Source organism: Cyclospora cayetanensis, unplaced genomic scaffold (genome assembly GCF_002999335.1).
Source record: "Cyclospora cayetanensis isolate NF1_C8 unplaced genomic scaffold, CcayRef3 CcayRef3_contig_28, whole genome shotgun sequence".
Lineage (NCBI taxonomy): Eukaryota > Apicomplexa > Conoidasida > Eucoccidiorida > Eimeriidae > Cyclospora > Cyclospora cayetanensis.
The window spans coordinates 180461-192670 of NW_020312236.1; the positions used below are offsets into that span (position 1 = coordinate 180461).

Genomic DNA, 12210 nt, shown 5'->3' on the forward strand with positions numbered 1-12210 from the left:
AGCGAGGCTCCCCCGAATTCCTGCCTCTCCCCTTCGGCATACCCGCCGTTATCTGCTCTGCTTCTACGGCGAGCGTCGTGGGAGCCGTGTGCAGCGCCAAGGCTCAGAAGCACGTAAGTGAATGCCTCGAGTTCAAGCGATTACGCATTCGTCATTTTCTGCTAGGACCGCCCATGGGCTCGGCGTATTCCTCGCCACGCTGGCGTTCACACCTGCAGCAGAACAGGCACGGCCTCTCGGCTTCCCTGCCTCTGCGCTCGCTCTCCCGTGAGAGAAAGGCGAGCCAGCAATGCGCCTTCTTCTTGGAAGACTGCTGCTCGGCAGGCATGGCTTCCTGCACAGTCTCCTGCTCGGAGGGTCCTTTTTTCACGTATCTACAAAAAGAAAAGGCCGTTCCGGCCTTGCGCTAAGAGTGCACAGGAGAGCATTCAGCAGAAGGCACCTGATCTGCCGCGCACCCCTCAAAAACTACCGTTTCTCGAGCATCCCGTGGCTGTCTGCGCTCTAGAGGCCTGTGAGTTTCCGTTGCACGACGGGAGCGGGGGAAGCCGCAGGAACAGAGAGCGCGACTTGGCGCCTTCTACAGACGCGCCAGAAACTAGCACTTCCGCGCAACCTAGCCTACTCTCCCAGAGGCCCTTCTTCCTGAGCCTCGTCGCCTCGCAACTGCAAGCTCTAAGGCTCCTCGCTCCCCTACTCCTGCACACCCCTTGCTCCGCTGCTGCGTCTAAACCCCCCACTGCCGCCTCTGCCCCTGAAGGTGCCGCCGCCTCCAGCAGAGGCGGCTCCCCCTGCCCTTTGCACGCGCAGCCGACGCCTAGCTGCAGGATCGATCCACTGGCTGTCTGCCTCCTCCTCCCCGTCCTCCGCAGTGGCTAGCCGCTCCTGCCCGACGGGAGCTTGAGCCCCACTGCCTCCCCCCCTGCCGCCTCGCCGTGATTCGCCACAAGCAGCTCTCCGATCTTCCCACACACCACGCTGGCTATGCCCTGCCCCCCGCCCCCCCCCCTTGCCGCTGTTAGCGCCGGCGCTCCCCGCCGCTCGAGCCCTTACAAAGTCGACACGCACCTGCGAAGCAGCAGCAGCATGCAGCAGCAGCATGCATGCAGCAGCAGCATGCATGCGCAAAGGTGCACCCCTCTCCCGCATGCAGACACTCCGGAATGGGTCACAAGCACACAAGAACACACACAAGAACAAGTACACACAAGAATACACACAAGAACAAGTACACACAAGAATACACACAAGAATACACACAAGAATACATAAGAACACACACAAGAATACATAAGAACACACACAAGAACAAGTACACACAAGAACACACACAAGAACAAGTACACACAAGAATACACACAAGAATACACACAAGAATACACACAAGAATACACACAAGAATACACACAAGAATACACACAAGAACACACACAAGAATACACACAAGAATACACACACGAACAAGTACACACAAGAATACACACAAGAACACACACAAGAACACACACAAGAACACACACAAGAATACACACAAGAACACACACACGAACACACACAAGAACAAGTACACACAAGAATACACACAAGAACACACACAAGAATACACACAAGAACAAGTACACACAAGAACACACACAAGAACAAGTACACACAAGAATACACAAGAACACAAAAAGAGTCCGAGTAGCACTCCTGGAGCCTCGAAGCAGGAGAACGAAGGCGCGCTTCCCCCCCCCCCCCACAACCTTGCAGCACACGAGGAAAACAGCCCCCTCCCCCCCCGATTCTCCCTCTTCTGCTCTCGTCTCCGTACCTGCTTGCCGTTGAAGACAAGACCTCGCTCCACAAGGAGCTGAGCACTCGCCACAGAATCCATCTCGAGAATGTACCCAAAAGTCTTCCCCGCAGGTGGCTTGCGGAGATCCACACAAATTCCCTTGTTGACGCCTTCAAGCGCCTCCGTGGCAGCCCTCTTGATATCCTCAGAGCTCAAGGCTGGCGACAGCTCAGCCAGCACGATAATGCGCTTGCCCGGCTGCGGCAGCTGCTGCTGCTGCTGCGGCAGCTGCTGCTGCTGCTGTTGCTCGCTCTGGGAAGCCCCCCCCGCGCCTCTGCCGTGCACCTTCTCCTCGCCGTTCGTCCGCTCGGCAGCGGCGCTGGAAGTTGCGGGAACTGCGAAACCGCGCTGCAGCGACAGCAGCAGACACGAGCCAAGCGAGCGCAGGCTCGAGCTCTCGCACGCCTGCTGCTGCCCCCGCTGACTGGACAGGGAGACGCAGCAGCAGTCTCCCGCGAGCCGCAAGCCCTCTCTCCCCCCTCAGCGGGAGGAGAGTCGGAAAGGCGCCCTTCTACACGGCACGAAAAACGCGACTGGCGCTCAAAGACACCCCTTCGAAATCCGTGAACCCACACCAACGCACCTGAGTCACTGGTCTCACGTTCTGCAAGACCTTAAAGGCAAAGCTATCCGGATCGTAATTATGCTGTTGCCGGCTCGAGCCACCACCACCACCACTGCCTCCCTTTGCATGCGTCTCCTTCTCGGAAGGCGTCTGCGGCATCTGTCCAGGCTTTGGCCAGTCTGACGCAGCACCAACAACAGGCGTAACAACCAGTCGAAAGCTCGTCACTCCGTGCCGCTCACGCCAAATGCGCAGTGCACGCTACGCTGCACCTATTCGTCCCGTCTCCACTCGGGAGCAGAAACACCCAACGCCTCCAGAGGGCCTTAGTTCGAGGCACCCCTCGCACCAAGAAACGAACATTCTTGCATGAATATATACAGATATGTATGTATATATATGTATGTATATGTATATATATATGTATATATATGTATATATATGTATGTATGTACATATATATATGTATATATATATATATGTATGTATATGTATGTATATATATGTAGATAGATAGCCCCTAACACCAAGACAGGAGTACATACATGTATGAAAATATATGCTTATGTATATTGCCCTTAGCAGCAAGACACGAATAGGGAGATATACATGCATGCACATACATAGAGATAGATAGATTCCTTCTCGCCAGACAAGGCACCTCTAGTGCGAAGTGCGTGGCTAGAGGAAGATTCTGGGATCCAAAGACAGCCGCGAGTTCTCGCTTCGTGGCAGACACAACACTGCCATGCCAGCCTCTCCCCAGAACGGATCTCACGCACGCAATAATTTAGATCCAGCACTGCTGCGGAGAGGAAGGCGGGCAGAACCAGGCGTTACGAGCCCTTGAGGATCTATCGAGCAGCGGCTTACGAGGTGATGCCTCTTCAGTGCTGTGCTCCGTGGCTAAGTCTTGTTTCACCCATTTGTTGCGCATTCTCTCGGGAGCCTTCAGATGAACAGCTCCTGCTTGCTCGCCAGCTGCAGCGCCTTCCTGCTGCTTGTTGTGGCTTTCTGCGGAAACGCCTGAGGAGGTCTGCTGAGCAACATGCACCCCTGAGCACTTGAGACTCTCGGCAGGGTGAAGCTGAGGATCGTCTGCTGCGCACTTGGCTGGCACTGGCGACTCCTGACGTGCCTCTCGCTTCGCAGGAAGATCGACGCTTCCCTGAGAGGCGCCCTCATGCTGCCTCTGAGATCGCCGGTGCTTCGGAGCATCCGTCTGCTGCTGCTGATGTTGCTGCTGTTGCTGTTGTTCGACCTGCTTCCTCTGGGCTTCCAACTGTTGTTGTTGCTGCTGTTGCTGCTGGCGCTCCAGCTGCCGTTGTCTCTGCTGAAGCAGCTCTTCCTGCTGCTCCTTTCTCGCTGCTGCCGCTGCTCGCTCGGCTGCAACGCTTGCCATTGCATCCAAGTAAATGAACATCTCCGTGTGGACATACCATCCCTGCAGCGAAAGCAACGCTCGCGCGCAAGCGATTTTTTGCGCCTAACTGCGAGGCACGCGCTGGCATCGGCAGCGGATTGCACGGATACACGTAAATATACACATACAGCTGGCTGTTCGTCTGCCGAAGGGGCCGCTGAAGCCGCCTTTCCTGGGCGCGTCACAGAGTACGGCTGCTACTCCTCACGCGGCACGAGAAAAAGCCTCACAAATAAACACCCCCGTCCCCCCTCCCCCCCATACACCCCCTGCGTGCAGAAGAAAAAAGCGAAAGACAACAGCTTCCCACAAGCAGCAGCCTGTGCGCCTAAAAAGGCCTTACTGCGCGAGGAGGCTTCATTTTTGCAAGCAGCACAGTCTGCACGAACTCTCGTTCGGGTTTGTCGGCAGAGTGCCTTAGGCAGCCTGTAATGAGCACCAAGATACCCCCGTCGTGAACCTCTTGCGCCTCGATGTTGCGAATTTTGCAAGTAGCTCTGTCGAAATCCATCGCCGCGAAGGCATGCATAATCGATTGGAGGCCGACTGCGCGCACGCAGTATGCGTCTGATGCTCCCGAAGGGCCTGAGGGCGAAGCTGCCGTGCTGTCTGAAATTCTGTGCAGCTGGAAACACGCAGGCGGCGGGAAAAGGCACAAGAAGAAACAGTTGTGCCTCTACGATCGACGGCGATGGGTGGGCGCCTTCTAAAGAGGGGGGGGCACCAGCAGGGTAAAGAGTTCTCTCGGGATAGGGGTGTCGTGTGGAGGAGATATTGTTCAAGGGGTGGAGTGCAGCGGCATGCGGCGGATACTCGCGGTAGACGGTGTGACGGCACAACTGCGGAGGATGAGATGGAAGGAAGGGGGGAAGAGGGGGGAGGGAGGGGAGAAAGAAGGTAGCTAGAGCACAATGGCGCGGAAGAGAGCGACACAGAGAGAGGAAACAAAGGCAGCGCGTGTCTGTTTGTGTGTATGTGTATGTACGTGTGTATATGTGTGGAGTTGGAAGAGGCCAATGTCTAGAGGCTCAAAAATGTTCAGGAAAGGCAGAAATTCGAGATACGGGGGCAGAAAGAATCATCTGCGCGGGCATTTTTTGAAGTAGCCTTAGCAAGAGTTCGCGCCTTCGCGCGCCGGGAGCGTTGATGCCAGGATTCTTGGGAGCTATACCTTAGAGTCATGGTCATAGAAGCGGTAGATGTCGGCGGGGTTCTCGTGCAACATGAGGTAGTATTGGTACACGAAAGCATGCGCGATTTCCTGAATGCAAGCCGTCGCATCTTCTTCCTCGGCAGGTTGCGGCTGTGCATGTGGCTGCGTGAGGACTGACGCGCCTTGCAGGGAGGCCGAGGTCGGCTGCGTTCACAAGCACCGCAGCAGCGAGAAACACCCCGTTCCCGAGGAAGTGCGGCTCGCGACGTGTGGCAGGAGCCTGCACAGAGCTGCAAAGCCGATAAACTCCGAAGGAGGCGAGATTTATCGGGCATAGGGTCGAGGGCATCGAAGCAGCGGAGTAATGAATCCCCCCTGGGGGTTGTGCGGCTCTATGGCACGGGGGGCGAGGGAGGCAGGCTGGCTGGCTGGCTTACCATGGCGGTCTGAAAAGATCCGGCAGTTTGATGTTTCTGCGGCTGCTGCGAAGAGGCAGCGGTGACAGCGGGTGCGGCGGGCGCCTGTGTAGTGACAGCTGCGTAGGAGCTCAGTGGCTGCTGGTACTGTTGGGGAACCGACGTCGTGCTGCTGTATTGCTGCGGGTGGCTGTATCCCGTCTGGCGGGAGGGTCCACCGAAGGGATTGGTAAAAGGAACTGCGTTTGCGGAGTATACCGAGCTGGTAGGTGCCTGGGGTGACGGTGCACCTGGCGGCACAAAGCCCGTGTGGGGGGGGCTAGGGGCGGCAGTAGCCGCCTGTGGCGTGGGATACACCGACATTTTCGGAAATATTTATGAACAAAACGTCGGTTTAGGAAGTCCGGAGACTAAAATACCAGCAAGAGCCAAAGAGCAAACCTGCACGATCCCCGCTACCGCCAGCCCCTAGAACAGATGCCCGCCGGAGAAGGGGGCGCTTGCTGCAACTCGATTGAATGGACGATCGATTTACGGTAGAGAAAGAGAGATGAGCAGGGAGCATTTCTGCATAGGAGTTCCTTATTAATCCCTTAAAATGGTTGTTTTATCCACACGAATCCAGACTTGGGCAATTCCTGTACAGCGCGGGTGTGAGATGCACGCGGGCGACACGGCACCCTCATTTTTTTGTATTCAACACGCTGCCGCTACCTGCCATACCGCCGCCGGCCAGCGGCGTGTCGTTGCTTGTCTCGCACTCCCTTTCAGTCGTCCATCTCGAACATTTTCCGTATTACGAGCAAAAGCGTGTTGAAGTTGCTTCATGCAGTGCCAGGCGCGCATGTACATACCACCCTCTCTCTCCTCTGCGCACTTGGGGTTGTCTGTGGAGAGAGCGAGAAAACCCTACGCTGCTGCTGGCTGCCTGGAGGTCGGAAAAATTTCAAGTCTAGCGGCCCCTGATCAACGCAAAAGGCTGCATGCACCACAGACAAACGGCTTATGTGCGGGTGGTCTGTGTCCCCTGTCTCCCAATACAGAAGCAGACACCGCCTTCAAAGCGCGTTAAACCCCCCGGTGTAGCAAAGCATGATACGCTTCAGCGCACTTATATTTAACGAACAATTAGTAAGGAATCGACCAGTTGGTCGTGCTGTCCGCACGACTCGTTTTCTGCAGGGCTATGCTGCACCATCCACCGTCTCACCAGGGCGAGCTTTCGAATCCAAAAGCAACGCAAAATTCGTAGAAGCTGTTACTTAGTGTTCACAAAAGAACATGCGCCTTCGCCCTGCCTTTGCTCATCACGGTTCCTGCATGAAGGAAGAGGGAACAGCTAGGATACGGGTTGCTGCACCCGCAAGGCACTCCGAGCACTCATAGTTAGTGGCACGTAATGTCTAGCTCACACGCACACAGCGCAGCGTCTTGTTATATAGAGCTGAGCGCACCATGAAGTAAGAAGGATATACGAACAAACAAGTCGATTGGGGAATTCTCTGCTAATTTGGTTTACTTCAACTAGTGCAGTACAAAGTGTTCTAGTGCAGCATAGCCCGCTAGGATATTGCTGTTAGCTCAATACAACGAAACGCATTATTGCAAGCATGTGCGCTAGAGGCGATGTGAAAGTAGCTGTGAATGCCCGGAGTGCTGAGAGGGTGCAGCAACGCTTCGTTGAACTGTCCCTCTTCCTTCATCTCGGGAGCCATGAGAGTGCGGGAAGGGGAATGTGGAAACTCTGTTAACAAACTTCAGTAGAGTCCATTGGTTGGCATGAACTTCGGAGTGCTTGCTCCCTACAAAAACCGTGGATGTGAAGTTGCTTGCACCACCTGGTTGGTACAGCTGTTCCCCGCCTATCCAATGGCTTGGAATGCAGCGGGGTGTCAGGAATCCAGACAACGGTTGAGGAGCTTCGATTAAGACACATAGCAATCCAGCGAGCTGCTCTTCTTTAGGGACAAAAGACGGAGAAACTTCTTGGCGGTGAAACTTTACGGTGGCCACCGCCTTTTGGGGCGGCAGGGGCCGAGCTGCAAGCTGATATGAACGCAGTAGCTCCGCAGCTGAAAGAAATTCATGATAGTTCAGCCCATGAAATGAATAGGAGGATGCATAAATGCAGTGATGTCCACCAAATAATCTCGGCAGTAAAGATAGGCACTACTCGAAGATGCCACCAACTGGTTGACGATGTTGCTTTTTACACCCCAGATGTAGAAAAACAAGCGTTCCTTGTTGCATGTCTATTGATGAGACGAGCACCTCAATGGTGGATCTACTGATGTAAATCAAACGTTTCCTTGCAGGGGTTATCACAATTCAAACCTTATAAGCCCTGTTTCATCCGTAGAAGCCGACATCAGCTCAACCGCGAGCGTTGAGCAACACGAGACAGTCTATGCAGGGTAACCTGCCAATAGATTGATGTGGTGACAATATGAAGTGTTCGTTCACAAAAGCCAGCCTACACGAACACCTGCTTCATCAGTAATCTACATTAAGTCCACTCGAAGTGTCACGTCACGTGGTCTTAGAATAAGTTGCGACGCAGCGCTTATACACGCAAACTGTGTAGCTTCTGCCAATGCTCGACTAGCTGAAGTGTCAGAAAAACCGAAGCGCAGCTTCTGCGCGGGTTTTTGAGTCAAGTCAGAGCTTAGAGCCTACAGATGTCTGGGCTGTATTCACCGGTCCTAGGGGACAGTCCTGAGTGAGCAAGAGGACAAAGCCAGAAGAAGCCCATGCGTTTAGGCAACCCAGACAGCCCTCAGCAATCCATCTTTTAATACTGTCAGAGATTAGTCGATATAACTCGGACCTTCAAAACCGTGCGAAAAAACACGAACTTGAACAATAAGACTGGGTCCAGCAAAAAGCAGGCTATGGAGCGAGCACAGAGGGCAAATCAGGTAAAGTGAACGTCTCCTATGCAGGCTGAGAAGTAGCGAAGGGGACGACAGAGGACAGACCCGTTCATGAAGGTCTAGCACAGCTCAATCTTGCGCTGGTACAGAATGAAATCAATGCTCGGTGTAATGGGCTGGCCATAAGGGATTATAAGATGTTTGCAAGATTTGACTCCGTTCAAACCTGCTGGTGCCCAAAGTAGGTAAAACGAAACACTGAAGGCAGAAGAGGGTAATATATGAAGCAAATCCTACCCTGCGCATCGAATGAGTGAAAAGAGACTTTAAAGAACAGTGCTTGGGCTGTACAGCAGAAGACAGCGTTATCCATCTGACTGCGGGCGCCTGGAATTTTCAGTATTTTTTGATGCCATTGCCTTGCAGCATTATGGGAAGAAATGGTGTCTTGCTGTTGACCGACTCTGGTTGGCGTCTGCAGGATGTGGCAATATATGCCGTGTCACGACGCGATGGAGGTTCCAGCTGGAAGCCTCAGATAGTAGAGAGAGTCAGGGGTGTTTCCTTCAGTGTGAAATGGGTGTCCTTTCCTGCTTTCTTGGAGTTTAAGTACGACAGTTTGAGCATCATCGAAGTTTCAAGTAACACCAAAACACGGAGCAAATAGCGGGGCCGATTTTACTCTTCTATTACTTAGGGACCATTCTAAATAGGCTGGTGTTAGAAAGAGTAACTTACGAACTGATTTCTTTGCATTTGTTACTTTGGCTGGTATGCTTGGTGCGATGATCGCTCGACAGACTGGCGCCTTTTCGGTGCGGAAAGCTCCTTGTGGTAGTAACTAAAGTATAGGTTAGGAAAGCCACATTTATAGCAAGGAAATGGAGTTCAAATTTGCTATGGACGAGAAGAGTAAAACTGCAGGAGAGTGGGCGCAGCTCGGCTGAGGGGAGCAGGTCGATCAGCTGTCGTCGCTCTTGTAGCACACCTTCATGAAGAAGATGGAGCCCTCTCGCTGTACAGGCTTCGCATGTGCGCAGTTCCATATAAAACAGAAAGCTTTTGTGGGGGTTGTGCCTAATTCGGCGCCCGTTTGTGTCCTAAGCTCTGCGGCTTTCTGTGCCCCGATGCAAGCAACGGTCATGGACTTTTGCTTCTGTGCAAAGAAAGCCATTGAAGTAGGAGCGACACTGCCTCGTTTGCTGCTTCTCAGCGATCCAGTAAAAATCCGACAATTCGTGTGCTCTTAAGCGGCTTTTTTCCGTACTGCTTCATGAGCTTGCCGACAGTCAATACAAAATCATTGCCGCTCGGATTTCTCTGGAGTTGCCGCGGAGGAAGGGGCAGAGGCACACTTTGCAGTTGCCCAGATCACATTCCCTGTGTGTAGATATGTTGTCTTGATGCTTAGACGCTTAATCTTATGGGTTTCTTGCTGTTACCGCCGAGCTTGCGCTAGATCGTCTGGGGCGGGGATTCGGACCAGAACAGCCTTTGCACTGCTCCCAGCTGCTGGGAGTCGGTCGTGTCCACTCTAATCCCTGAATTCATGCCCCGCATCTCACGGAAAACATCTGCAAAAGGCTTTGCAGGCAATTACATATGCGAAGCAGCGGCTCATGATTTATGAAAGGTCAGTCTTCAGTGGAGATCTAGACACCGGAAGCGCTTGCACAGGTTAGGAGCCTTTCCCAGTACACCGCTGTTGACTGGATTCATTCAGGTGCAGACATATTTGAAGCACTGCTTCGCAGCGGATAAGTTCAACTCAATGAGACGAGCATTCTTTTCCCCGTGACTCTGCCCCTAGCCCTCAAGCATCAGGAATATCGCACCGAGTTGCGCGCTCTGCGGAGAAACCCTCCCAACGGACGGCGTTTAGGAGAATGGCGGAACTTGGAGGGCCACCCTCCCCCTCTGCATGCAGTCTTCTTGATTTGCGCTCCAGCGCTTCAGGAAAGGTCACTCGCGTAAAAGCGAACAGTGTAGAGGGCAGCGACGACGACAGTGCTTCGACAACGGCGCCTCAGACGCCGAGCTCCTGTGACACGTCCGACAGTCTGATTCGTAGCCAGCGGCTCTTCGATGTTTCCTCGCAGCAGGAGAGAGCCTCGAAGACGCCTGGACTGTCATCGGAAGTGGCTGGGGAGATTCGACACACAAACGCATGCACACAGCAGACGGCTTCCTCATGCAGGCAGATGGTCAGGTGTGACCAAAACGAGCAGTTGCGGACGGCTGGCATGGAGCTCCCCGACTCACAAGCGCACTCCGAACAGAGTGAGCTCCGGGATAGTCAGTCCTGCAGCAGCACTAGCACCACTACCACCACCACGGGGGGTAGTGGCGGTAGTGGTAGTGGTGCTCCTGCTGCTGCTGCGACTACAGATATTATCCAGCCTTCTGTTGCGCCTCGGGGGGGGACCTTGCAGAGTTCAGTTCGTGCAGAGCTAATTAGCTGTCAAGACACCCTTGGGAGTCTCCCTGGAGAGGAGGGGAGAACTGAGGCAATTCAGACACTGCCCGGAGTGCCCACACTCGACACTGGTGAATCTTTGCAGACGCTGGTGGAAGATTACCATCAGCGAAGGGCAGCCTTCGAGCAGAACTGTTGCCAACGGTATGCACAGATATTTGAAGCGGCGAGACACACGCGTCGCCACGGGGGAATCTGGAACGGAGGCGCTGCAAGCACCAACGCACAGCAACATCAGCAGCGGCAGCCAGGCGCAGGAGTAGCGCTCACCCGCAAGAAAGGCCAGGATGGCGAGTTTGGCGGATCTGCGTCTTCTTCTGGCGAAGAGGCAGCAATTTGCAGCGGCGTGGCAGAGAGAGAGGCTACGGCTCGCTCTGCGGGGGAGAGTGGAATGCCTGGGAGGCGTGCAGCAGGCAAGGGCCAGAGCCAGCGATCCTTCCCCTACAGACAGTTCCACGTGCACCATTTCCTTCCCGAGCCAGAAAACAAAGTCGGACTGCTGAAGCACCCGACGCCGGCACAGTTCAACAAGTATCCCAAAGCGCGCGGCGTTTGGTTCGACCCGCATCGTAATCTGGTGCGAACTTGCTGGAAGGAGAATGGGAAGGCGAGAACTATGGGCTTTCCCGTCAACAAGTTTGGACTGGAGGAAGCACGAACGCTAGCCGTAGAGTACCACTACTACAAGTGCCCGACGGATCCGTTGCCAGACGATCTGACAACACTCATTCCCAGGAAGCCGCCGCATGCGTACGGCTGGTGCTAAGGGACTAAGAGAGAGGGATTGGGAGACAGTGCTGCTCCTCACGCCTCTCCCCATGCGAAACGATGTCGAGAGGGCGGCAGGGCATGTGAACGAGAGAGCCAGACTTTTCAGTGCAGATGTTTGCGCGCCGTGAAGGTGTGCAAATTGCTTTTATAACACACATTTCCGACTTTGGGGGTTTCTGGTGTTTGGACGCATCTTTCGTTCAATGGGGTAGGAAGAGCTATTGGGTGGGTGGGGGGAAAGCGCATGCGACCTCCATCTACGCTCACGTTCAACAATAACAGAACCTGATACGAGCTTGCGGTTGAACTAGACAAAAAAGAAAGCGCAGTGTGTGTCTGTAGGCTTCCAGTCGACTTCGGATTCTTACCGATTCAAATGCAAGGCAGCACACCCCAGAAACGGATTCTCTCTTTTCTCATATGAACCGATTCTAGGAGGGTGGCTTGGAGGAAGAAGCAACAACAAGCCAGACACCCCTTCGTTTGCTCACCCATGGTGTCAAGACAGGGATGTATCGCCTCTACACAGTATGCTGCACCCCAGAGAGAGCCCAACGGCCCCATGTGTAGACATGTCGTGCTTGCTATTAGCTGCTTGCTATCAGCTGCTTCCCTGCCACCATCACCCACCCGCCGGCATGAGCCGAAGGAGGGCAGGAGGACTATAATGGATATCCGTCGTATCGTGTGGGCATG

At 54.1% G+C, this 12210-nt stretch overlaps 2 protein-coding genes across 2 annotated transcripts; one reads left to right on the forward strand and one right to left on the reverse strand.

Moving 5' to 3' along the window:
• Positions 1–693: 693 nt before the first annotated feature.
• Positions 694–5757, reverse strand: LOC34623478 (probable serine/threonine-protein kinase fhkB). Its single transcript, XM_026338597.1, has 8 exons — positions 5416–5757; positions 4997–5182; positions 4169–4450; positions 3414–3846; positions 3276–3383; positions 2421–2581; positions 1814–2185; positions 694–1008 (listed from the first exon to the last, which is right to left on the reverse strand). Exons 1-8 carry the CDS (start codon positions 5755–5757, stop codon positions 694–696), a joined length of 2199 nt encoding a protein of 732 aa, XP_026194382.1.
• Positions 5758–10153: 4396 nt separating this feature from the next.
• Positions 10154–11509, forward strand: LOC34623479. The gene is made up of 2 exons (XM_026338598.1): positions 10154–10909; positions 11099–11509. Exons 1-2 carry the CDS (start codon positions 10154–10156, stop codon positions 11507–11509), a joined length of 1167 nt encoding a protein of 388 aa, XP_026194383.1.
• Positions 11510–12210: the final 701 nt, after the last annotated feature.